The 12,395-nt window shown below is 35.8% G+C and overlaps 2 protein-coding genes across 2 annotated transcripts in view; both read left to right on the forward strand.

The window, feature by feature from the left end:
• The window catches only part of LOC129800669 (nephrin), a 276,455-nt gene that overhangs the window by 162,729 nt on the left and 101,331 nt on the right, over positions 1-12,395 (forward strand). The window lies entirely within an intron of this gene.
• On the forward strand, positions 143-6,199 carry LOC129805863 (protein scarlet). Its single transcript, XM_055854090.1, has 3 exons — positions 143-1,677; positions 1,811-2,381; positions 5,751-6,199. The coding sequence occupies exons 1-3, from the start codon at positions 493-495 to the stop codon at positions 5,918-5,920; spliced, it is 1,926 nt and encodes a 641-aa protein (XP_055710065.1). The 5' UTR covers positions 143-492; the 3' UTR covers positions 5,921-6,199.

The raw sequence follows: 12,395 nt of genomic DNA on the forward strand, positions 1-12,395 counted from the left end.
TGGGAATGGGTGAATTCCCACCGCAAATTCTTGATAAATAATGTTGAGATGTCCGTCCAATGCGGACATCAATATCAATAAATTCAATAAAGCAATGCTGGACCTCTCAACATTTCTTTAGACTGTGTCATATTTTTGTGCAATGTTAAAGGGAGACACTTGAGTGCTGGGAGTATGTTGAGCACTTGGGTGGCTTCTGCTGGTGTAGGAGTCTCATTACACTGAAGTTGGGAATTGTAATTTCACCTGGATGTACTGCATTATGAGGGGAATAGATGTCTTTTTAACAGCGACGAAGCCAAGTTGTGGTGTCTTCAATATTTAATTGTTAATCTTGTATACCTCACCAGATGCACTCGGAACACTATTCCGGGAGAAAATTTATGGATACCCACCTCAGTGTGTCTCAATGTCGCCTCGTGGCATTTAGTCGTGGTTTCGCTGGTGACAGTGCATGAAGTGTAGTCGTGTACGGTGGATATAGAGCGCGATATGACGCGGATTTTAGATATGCCGCTGGTGCAGATGGAATCGCCAGTTGATGGTCCTATCAATACTCAAGTGACCACACAACTCAGGAGCTACAGCAAATGGGCTCCATGTGAACAGGGTGTGACTATGGTTTGGCGGGATCTTAGTATTTATGCCCTGGCTGGTGGTGCCTCTTCCAAGAAAGGTCTCAAGCGTATCATCAATAACGTGACGGGTGTCGTGAGGTCTGGAACGCTAATGGCATTGATGGGAGCTAGTGGTGCTGGAAAGAGTACCCTAATGTCTGCACTGGCATATAGAGAACCCCCGGGAGCCATTGTTCAGGGAGATATTCTGGTCAATGGACGTCGTGTTGGCCCATTCATGAACACAATGAGTGGCTTTGTGCATCAGGAAGACCTATTTGTGGGTACGCTGACAGTCCTTGAACATCTCACATTTATGGTGAACCTCAAGGTGGATAGACGAATGTCTCAGAGGGACAAGAATGCTCTAATTAATGATCTACTCCACCGATCAGGTTTGACAAGGTGCACAAACACTAGAATCGGTCTTGCTGGAGATGGCAAGGTACTATCAGGTGGTGAAAAGAAAAGACTAGCCTTTGCCACCGAACTCATTACAAAGCCAGCAATTCTTTTCTGTGATGAACCTACCACCGGATTGGATTCCTTTTCAGCACGATTCATAGTGCGCACTCTTCAGGACCTTGCCCGTCGAGGTACCGCTATAATTTGTACAATTCATCAGCCCTCTAGTGAACTCTTTGCCATGTTCCACGAAGTAATGCTGTTGGCTGAAGGTAGGGTAGCTTTCATGGGACCACCCAATAATGCCCTTGGGTTCTTCGCTGAGCATGGGTACGTGTGTCCTGATGCTTATAACCCAGCCGACTTCATGATCGGCCTCCTGGCCACTTATCCTGGTGATGAGAACAGTTCCCGTCGCACGGCACATCGTGTGTGTGATTTGTTTGCGGTAAGCCCTATGGCTGAGGAACGCGATGTTCTGGTGAACCTTGAGTTTCACATGGCTGAGAAGGCGGAATTTGACATTGAGGGACATCATGGGAGAAGAATGCGCAATCTGTGGTGGTATAAGAAGATTTATTGGCTCGTTTATCGTGCTTTCCTGTCGGTGACACGCGATTCGAGCATTCAAACACTGAGGATTGTACAAAAAATCGTAATAACAGCCATACAGTTTTCTCTCACATTCAACATTCTCATTTTTACCTTTTGCCAGGCTACCCCCGGCAAATTGGCTCAAAAGACCATTTAATTTATTTTCAATTTCAATTCTTCTCTCCCAATATTAGGGTATTGCCATAACAGCGGGACTGTGCTTTGTTGGGGCTGTGGATAAAACACAGAAAGGCATTCAAGCGATGCAAGGTGCAATTTTCATTTATGTCGCTGAAAATACCTTTACGCCAATGTACTCAGTCCTCTCCACATTCCCCCAAGACTTCCCCTTGCTACTGAGGGAGAAGAAATCCGGTCTCTACTCCACTGGACAGTTTTACATAGCCCATATACTGGCCATGATGCCGGGCTTAGTTGTGGAACCACTTCTGTTCATATGCATTGGATACTGGCTCATGGGACTTCGTCAGACATTGTATGCTTTCAGTTTGACAGCCTTGGCTGCCATTATGGCCATGAATGCCTCAACAGCTTGTGGCTACTTCTTCTCAGCGGCCTTTGACTCTGTTCCAGTTGCTCTGGCATATTTGGTGCCCTTCGACAATATCCTCATGATCACGTCAGGCATCTTCATTCGACTCGATACACTGCCAGAATTTCTAGAATGGACAAAGTACTTCTCTTGGTTGATGTACTCAATGGAAACAATGACTATTGTTCAATGGGAGAATGTCTACAATATAAGTAAGCACAACGATTTATTGCAAACTTACGTTGAATTTACTCAAAGCTTCGTATATGTTATGGGAAAACAATACATTCTAACAAAAACTTAAAATGAAACAAACTGAGAATTAACCACTTTTCGCCAGTCAGGGTACACTTTTCCGCCATTTTGACTGAATTATTTCCACTTTTATTAAAAATGATATCGAACATATTTACTAAGTGTAATATTTTTTACTACTAGAACTCCATAGGAGAGAGAAACATATATTGGGGAGACCGGGGAGGTCTGGGACACTTTCCATGTTTCAGCTTTGAGACAGTATTCCAAAAAATCACGATAATTTATTACAATTTCATGCGGTCTATAGGATACTAATGGGTATTGACTTTGTAAAAAGTACTCGATAGAACTTTGATAACAACTGAATTTCCTTGGAGAAGATAAAACATTTAACTGGACGCTTTGTCCCACAACTCCGCGATTTGGGGCAGTATGGGACGCGAAAGGGGATGTTTTAGACGCATTTTTTCTCGCATAATTTGCATTATTGGAGCATGTTAATTAATTTTAAACACTAGATTAAAAATATTTCTAACAGAAATAAAAATGTTTAATCTTTTATTTCATACTTAGAAATTAACATCAATCTTATTAGTACAATAGAGTCATTTTTTGTCAATCACTTAATCAATGTATTTTCTTTTTATTTACTATCAACGGTCCTTCTACGAAAATACGTTGAATCAGATCTAATACAGTAGACTCTCGCTTATCCGTGAGAGCGGTACCAAAATGTCACACGAATTTTGCGATCGATACACATCAAATTGTTTTAAATCCAACGTTTTTTTGTTTACATTGAAAATTTTTTAGTGAATCCTGACCTGACTGAATCGACATTCTCTCTAAACATGCGTACTGTCCAAAAAAGTTACAATGAGAAAGAATGACAGAAGATAGAGCACATTTGCTTTAATAAAAAAAAACCCAAAACGGGGACAATATGTCAACAAAATTTTTAAAATTCAACTACCTCACGGATTTTTTATGTCACCCGGAAAAAGAGTCCACGGATTAGCGAGAGTCTACTGTAATGGTTTTTCAATGTCAAATGTTAAAAAGGCTCTAGAAAGTATGCTTCTGAATCGTATGGTATCATATTTGGGCTCACTGGAAAGGTTTTGGAATTCCGGGCAAGCCTGAACCAATCTCAATCGGTTATGAATCGCTAATGAACCGGTTGGGAACCGATAAGTAATTTCTATCCGAAAATCAATTCCATTACTTTTAAAACTTTTGGGTTGGGGATATTTTGAGTGATTTATGAATCAGTTCAAATCGGTTAATAACCGATAACGGTAAATAGTGCGACAGTACTTTTGAGGTATAGCACCTAAATCACGAGTTCGAACATTTCGCAAAGCCTGACAACCTCTGCCATCCGTTTTTTTATATTATCTTGAAAGGAAGTATAAAATATTATATGCTTTTTTTATATTTTATACTTTAAAGCTGTTTTTAAGTAATGACCAGTGTACAATAAATTTTGTTTTGTAAGCATGTTTTTAACCTTTAAATGGGAGTGAATGAAGTCATCACTCTTATACCCAGAGCACAATAACTTTTGTTTTGATAGCATGTTATTGGAATTTCACTGAGAGTGAGTGAGATCTAGATCTAGTTATCTCGTTCACACTTATGGAAAATTCTGAAAACATGTTTACAAACAAAAGTTATTGTGCGCTGAGCATTATGCCCAGCGCACAATAACTTTTATTTTGTAAACATATTTTTGACATTTCAATGAGAGTGAGTGAGATCAAGATCTAGTCATCTCGCTTACTGTCATAGGAAATTTTGAAAACATATTTACAAACAAAAATTATTGTGCGCTGGACATTACTCTTATTGGCAGATTCAAAAACATGTTTACAAAAGTTATTGTGCGCTATACATAAGACATTTTTAAAACACTTTAAAAAAAATCTATTAGTCAAAGAAATAGTATTTTCAACAATTTTATGGAAATGCATACACACGGAAAAATAGAAAATTAACAGAAACACCAAGGAATTTAATTTCAAGTCAAATATTTTTCATTTTCCAGCTAATGCTGAATATAAGTTCTCAATATCTTAGTGTGAAAGAGGTAGAAATTCTACCCTTTTCATTCGCTCAGAACTTCTAAACTTATGGCCTCTACATACTGAAGAAATTTATGTCCATATTGAAGAGTATTTCCTGCACAAGCGTACAGTATTTGCTTCAATATGGACATACATTTTTCTGGTGTGTAGAGTACATTAAACGTCTCGGGGATTTCAGTTCTTGAGGATCTTACATGATTTTTAAATTTTGAGCCAAAATTTTTCTCTGTGTATCATACATTCGTGCATTTTTGTACAAATCATGAACTTTAATTGCCCAAAAGCATAATGATAAAAGATCATTTTTATCAATAACATGACTGAAAGTGGTCAATCTATCCTATTTAATGCCTTAATTTAGACCTAATTCGAAATATCTAGGATTATATGATTACCACTTATTAATATAATGATTAACTACAGTGAGACTCCTAATTAGAACTGATTCAATCTGACTGCTTTCGATAATCATAATGCACTTAGTGACTTCATCAGATTAATTCCAAGCGCTTTTTAGTAATCAAAATTGACAGATCTATCGACTAACACATTAAAAGTACTTTATAAATAGATAAGTTTTATTGAAAGGATTTTGTTTGGTTCTCAAGGTGAAATATAATATACATATTTTCCATTTTAATTGTTAAAATAATTTTGAATTTTGCCATTATTTTGAAATTTTAAATGTTATAACTGTTTTTTTTTTATTTTTGCACTTTAAATGCCAGAATTTTGTAGCTTATTAATATACAATTGATATCTACAATGTTTGGCAAAAAATATAGCATCTTGTTCAATTTGCGAATACGATACGACCGACCGGACGCCTTAATAGTATCCAAACACTATAATAACTTTACCCATTCCACTTAGCTTCCATCTCTGTTGACAGTATTACACGTCACGCAAGTTGTATTTAATTGAGTCGCTCAACCTCAGGCCTATAGGCCATTGTTATGATTCCTATTAGCGGTGGTCGGTCAATACCAAATACCATAATTCAGTCATCAATTATTACACAAAAGAAATGCCATGAGCGATATCAGATAATTGAGTGACCCAATAAACATGGGACTTTAACAAATAATTCATTTATTTATTTTGCTTTTTGTTAGAAATCAATTTGTAAATGCAAATATTAAGTTTCTGTTTAGGGACTAAAACTAAATTTCTGCAGGATATGTCTTCTAAAATTGTGCCAAAGTTTGCGCTCAGTGTAATATCATCTATATATAGGTTGTCCAGTCAATCCCAATTTACCGTGCTTGGAGAATGGTGATGCCGTGTTGGATCAATACAGCTTCTCAGCCAACAATTTGACCAGAGATTTATGTGCACTTTGTGGCTTTTACTTGGTCTTCCATTTTCTTGCCTATTTATTTTTGTGGCGCAGAACAAAGAAATAGCCACCAATCGTGTTCATCTGCTTCACAATAGCGTCCAGAGTCTTCAAGTACATCGATTAGAACCATCAAGAGGTCATCATGCTATATAACATCCCTCCAATCCCACATTGTGTTTCTTGCTGTACTTTCATCCAATATTTGGCACAATTTTAATTATGTCGCACGACAAAGAGTACTCAATAAGCTGTCGCTATCGGGAGGGCAAATTAATGAAAATCTCTTTTGTAATGAAGTGTAGATGTTATAATCAGTAATAAATTTTGTGCAAAATTTATTGAGTATGGATCTTTAACTCCTTTGGGAGAGCAGGGGGGAATGGGGGTATGTGACAAAAATGGGTAGGTTTTATATACCGATTTATGGAGTGTTGGGATGTAGTAACATATATAAAAGCTCCATCTTCCATTGCTGTGACCTTTTCCTCTTCTTACCCAGCCACTGTACCTGCGCTTTAATGGAGCGATATTGTGTGTGCTTGCTGAATCCATAATACTCTATAACCTACCCTACCCCACCTACAACATATATTCTTTGCCCAACATACCAATTCTCACTCTGTATTCCTCACCTTGGTACATACTGCATGAGTTGCTCACTAAGGTGATGTTTCATTAAAATAGATTAGCCGCTCTGGGATGATTCTGGCTTTTTAATGAAATTTCTGATTAAGTACGCTACTGTTGTCGGCATTCTTGGTACTGTCGCTGAAACATTTCGAGCGGAATACGTTGGGTTACCATTTCTGGTAATTTGAGCTTTTCGGCATATAACAGTGTTGACGCATGGTAACCACAAGAGAAAAATTCCTTCACACCGACGACATTATTAAGCGAAAATGACATCCGGACTAGAATCAAAATTAATTTGAAATAACTCCACATTTTAACTAGGTTGCCACACATACCACAACACCCCTGAAGTTAATATAATCCACATAATATATAGCACGAATGTCCTCACACAACATGATGCGCATATTAAGAGTGACCCACTTTCATCTCAACTCTGTAAAATGTTTATTCAGCCAGATACAAAAGCAATAATAACATTAACAGAAATACTATTTAGTGACACAGCGTTGAAAATGAACCAAATTTCACAATCCCCCTTTATAATCAGTATTGCGTTGCAATCGTGTAATTGAACACCAAAACCGGAAGGACTAGACGAAATAGAGTATTGGGGAAAACATAAGCGTTGGTTCATATTTTGCCAGAAACTGAAGTAGATGCATTAGTTACTGATCACTGATATAAGCAAAAATTTTCTGGGACCTAAGACTATAAATGTGAGAATCCTTGAAAAAAAGCTTTTATTCTTTTAAAAAAATATCCGTTTTGACCTCGAATTACACAAAAAATTAATTTGGTGTAGAACGGTTCTTAGTCAAAATCCCGAAATCCACAATCCCGATAGGTGAAATTCCGAATGAACCAATATTCTGACAAGCCTAAATCCAAAAAGAAGTTCCATAAATCCAAAAATAATATGAATCCAAAATTAAATATGAATCCTGATGGCTCTAGCACATCTTATAGATCAGGAAAATTTCATGAAGTCAAAATTCGCATCCCTTTCTCACATGCTTTGCATACGTCTATCTCTTTCATTCCCATTCCAGATTCGTTTGAACTAAATTGAATTTGTTGTGATGTTTAGAAGAAGAAGAAGAAGAAGAGTGCGAAAGAATGAGATAGTCATATGCAAAACGTGTGAGAAGGATAAAAACTCGAATTTCGATTTCAGGAAATTTTCCTGATCTAAAAGGTGTGCAGGAGCCATAAATAAGAAATTACTAACGAAAATTTATCTTACATCACTTATTTTTATTTACTTGAGAATTCTATGGAATTTTTAAATTTTTTAGCTTTTTATCGAATTTTTAAAGAAACGACTCAAGATTTTCTTCATGATTTTTTTTTGTTTAGCCACTGGAGAAATGAGGAAATGTTTTTTAACGACAACGACTGTCGTTAAAAATTAATTAAGTTAGAACAAAACATGTAAGTAATTAACTTAGAACAAAACACGAACTTCTATATTTGCATTATGCTACTGTAATTTTTTGTAAAATCATGCGCATTGTGGAGATTTTTTCTTAATTTTAAAGAAAAATGCCAAATATTACAAGTTTTCTTAATTTTTTCAGATGACAAAATCGAAAAAGAAGAGTTTTTCGTAGTACATTTTTTATCCATCTGAAATAGTAAAAAAATAATTCATAAATTCTAAATTTGATTTTGTTCAAAATTAACCAATTGGCTATATCCCCTTTCTGAGTAAAGGTAGAAAGATGAAACTCGATGTAGGAACAAAGCTACTATGGGATTGAGTTGCCTCATCTACTATTTCTTTTAAATTGCTCCCATTCAAAAGCAAGACATTTTTTTGATTCAACTTACTTTAAATCGATTGAAGCTCAATTTGGATTGGTCGTCATAACTTTTTTATTTAATTTCATGTAAATTTTTCCTTTAAGGCTATAGCGATCAAGAACGATTGGAAAACAATAGCGATATAGGGTTTAAAAATCTTAAACCCAAAAGTATTTTAAATTATTTTAAATTTAATATGTATTTTAAATTTCCGTCAAATTAAAAAGAAAATTTCACATCCCAACTCAAGCTCGAATTTAAATGACGTCTTTAAAATTCTTAATCTTGAAATTATTAATTTAAGATACTTATACTGCTTATACTTGCATTCTGGATTTTTTTGTCATAGTGGTGCCTATGAGAAGTTATGAAAGTAGGTTAAAATAAAATTGTCATAGAGGAAATTGCCCATGCTTCGTACAATCCCAAGCTTCGTAATGACTAAATTTTTCCTACGTTTCTCACTATAAGTGACTTATCGCACCCATATTAGGTGAGATTCTTAACAATCTCACCTACTATAATCCTAACAAAATTTCATGTCGTCCGATCGACCTCAAATTTGGCCAAAATGTGTTTCGCCACTTCCTGATTCCGAATATATATGTGGCTAAGTTACGTTCCCGGCCGGCCGGCCGGCCGCTCTTTGGAGCTTAATAGCTCCTAAACTAAAAAAGATATCGACTTGCGGTTTTCGGCAAAGGTTATATATCGGGTGAAAATTGCAACTCGGTGCATAGACCCCCCACCCCCCACCCCTCCTTCCGCCATTTTGAAGACCCCCCTTTTTTTTGTTTTCTCAATAGCTCCGCCCCTATGGCATTCAGCGGACTCAAATTTTAGTATGTTATAGCTAGGCCTTAGAGCTTTCCATCAATACCAAACTTAAGGTCCCCCGACCCCCCTGACCCGAGCTATAAGGGTCCAAAAAAAATTTCTTAAAATGGCCATAACTCCGGTTCTAATTGTCAGAATTTAAAAAGTGAGGGCTTTTTGGAAAGCTCTCGTGAAATGCCACTTCTCCTTCTAACATCGCAAGTTCATAAAACCACCGCTAGGGGCGCTATTATTAAAAAGAAAATTTTTAAATCTTAAAAGTTAAATAACTCAAAAATTCCATTGTTCATCGGGCTGAAAATTTAGTATGTTGTAGCCGTTGATTATACCTATCAAACAAAAAAAACCTTAAGTCGATCCATAACCCCTGACCCGAGCTATAAGGGGTCAAAGTTCGAACATTGACCGGCCTCTATCTCCGGTTCTAATTAACATAGCGACCTAAATTTTACCTTTTTGGTTTCGTCTCTATGAGCACTTTCAGATGGAAGTTCAAAAAGTCACCACAGGTGGCGCTGTGATAGCGTCAAAATTCATCGAAATTCAAAGTCACTTTTCTCAAAAACGGCATTGTGCAAGTTAATGAAATTTTAGTATGTTGTAGTCCAGTCTAGAACGTTTCCAAAATGGTGCATATGTGCGCTGTGGTTTCAATAGAACCGGAGATATGAGGGGTCAAAGTTCACGAAATTCAAAAAATCATATCTCCGGTTCTATGTGACCGATTTTGATGAATGAGGGCTTAAAAGAAAGATCTCACCAAATGCTACAACTTTCTAGAATATTTGAACTTCGTGGGACCAACACCAGGGGCGCCACAGTCGAAAAACCAATTTCAATAGCACATAACCTCAATTATCTCGACTGTCGCTGAACCGATTTTGATGATTACTTAAACATAATTGTAGAGCACATTTGTCTCTACATTTCGTCCATACATCATTTTTCGATAAGACTACGCTATCACTCCGATTTTTCCGTTTAAGTGTGAAAAAATTGATTTTTCCAATAACACTTTGAAATCACTCAGATGCCAATTTGACTGCCTCTACTCCACCGAGACACTTAAAATAGGGGCTTAAATGGAAAGTCCCGCAAAATACAACAATTCTTTGATTTAGTTGAAGTTCAATAAATGAACACTTGGGGCACTCTGGATGAAAAAACGAGTTAAGAAACAAAAAACCTCGCTTATCTTGGCTTCTGAGTAATCGATGAGTTCAAGTTCTACGGCAAAATTATAGAGAACATTCTGGTCTACATTTCACACATATAACACTTTTCTGTCAGTTCATCCAAATCCTTGATATTTTGGTTCAAATACAAAACTTGTATAATTTCAAGAATTTGATTCAAGATAACTGAATGGCGTTACTTCAGCATCAAATCGAATTTGCATGCACTCCGAGTTAGCTCACGTTAAGAATCTCACCTACATAAGCCGGTTAGGATTATCTGTCCCTTTTAAAAACTAGGGGATATGCTCAGTTTTCAAAATATATTTCGGTGTCACATTATTAAAGAATAAAAAAAACATTGGAAAAAATTAGTCATTACGAACCTTTGGATCGTACAAAGTATGGACAGTTTCCCCTACTGTTGATTAGATTAGCTTGGCAACCTTGCTCTCTCTTTTTGACTGACCTAGCCTCAAATGATATGTAAAACATATTGTAAAACCAAAACATGCAACTAGAGAAAGGACATTTCTACTTTTTGATCCATGATTTGGATCAAAAAGCAGTATCATATCTAGTAGTAGTAGTATCATAGTATCATATCTCTTTGCCCCTGATTGACAAAAAAAAGGTTAAAAGATCTCATAAAGTTTGGCCTTATTGAATTTCATAAAAAACTCGTTGAACAGTACTTTATTTTCGGTTATTAAATAAAATAATAGAATTGCGAAAAATCATAAAATACAAGGAAAACTATTCTCAAAATACATTATTTTCTAATTCATGCACATTTTTTAAATGCAAATAATACTTTATAAATAATTTTTATCATATTACTTTCATAGAACAAAAAATAAGCAATGAAAAAATCTAGGTCAGAAATTTAAAACTTCTACTTGAAAATTTCAATCATATCAGTTACAAAAACACATTATTTCAATCAATAAAGGCAAAAAAAAGTTAAATATTGCTTGAGAAAAAAGTTTAAATCATTTTCTGCTGAATCACCGTTTATCTGTTATTTCTTTTTAATCTAATACTTGAAGAGTATAAAATATATTTGATAATATCTTAAAATAAAATTCATAACCACTGAATTATTTAAAATAAAATTCAGAAACTCAACTCTATGACAAATTACTGTTTCAGATAAAACCGAAAACTACATGAACGTTTCAATTTATTTTAAACTGTAGAATTCCAAGAAATTATAAACAGTTTATATGGTACAATCATGCTGCTAAGTTGCTATATAGCATTGTAATTAGAAAATGTAAGAAAAAACATCAAAGAACTTTCATGCAAAAGCTTTCATTATAATGGAGACTGCATGCTGTTTCACTTAAGTACCGTCATTAAATCTATTTCTCTCACAACTGTGTACTGCAATATCAATTGTAATTAATACATTTTCTGTGAAATACAGTGAAATTACTGAAAGGCCATAAAATAAGGGTGATTTTGTGATGGCAATTTCCAACATATGAGTGACTGTAAAGTGATCAATTTAGTGATTCTGACACTCTATGATACACATCGTAAATCTCTTATCAATATTACCAACAATTATCGCATGGTCCCGACCTTCCACCCCTCTAACAGTAGCGTGTCGAATAAAATAATTTTCTCCCAGCATCATTTCGCATTTTAATGGCATGTGTGTGCTACGCGATGCCATAAAAGGGTAATTTTAAAAGAGTATTTCGTCTCAGAAATGAGCACCAAGAGTGACTGGAGACATGGATGGTAAGGGGTTGAATTTTAGCACAACCCCAAAATCCCCATGAAAATGGCTTTCAATGTAACTTTATCACATATACACGTAGTATTAATAATATAGATTTTCGATAAAGTGTCAAAATCGTGGAGGGAAATTGGCTTTAGCAGTCTCATTCAGGGTTGCAAAGTAGAAATTCCCGGCAGGCATTCATGGCTATGGTGCGGTATAATATTCCTTTGAAGAGAACAAAATTTTAACCCTCGGAGAAAGTGAAGTTTTTGCGTCATATTTCAGCACAAGAAAAGCTTTCAAATATCTCCTACCGATACAAACAGGAGCTATACCTATACATGTGTCAATTTACC

Source organism: Phlebotomus papatasi, chromosome 1, assembly GCF_024763615.1.
Source record: "Phlebotomus papatasi isolate M1 chromosome 1, Ppap_2.1, whole genome shotgun sequence".
Classification (NCBI taxonomy): Eukaryota; Metazoa; Arthropoda; class Insecta; order Diptera; family Psychodidae; genus Phlebotomus; species Phlebotomus papatasi.

What these genes read in the sequence shown, in the direction of transcription:
- LOC129805863 (XM_055854090.1), top strand. Translation starts at nt 493, where the DNA reads ATGACGCGGATTTTAGATATGCCGCTGGTGCAGATGGAATCGCCAGTT. An exon ending in TGAGGATTGTACAAAAAATC is followed by an intron (nt 1,678 to 1,810) that starts GTAATAACAGCC and finishes TCCCAATATTAG; the next exon opens with GGTATTGCCATAACAGCGGG. An exon ending in GGAGAATGTCTACAATATAA is followed by an intron (nt 2,382 to 5,750) that starts GTAAGCACAACG and finishes ATCTATATATAG; the next exon opens with GTTGTCCAGTCAATCCCAAT.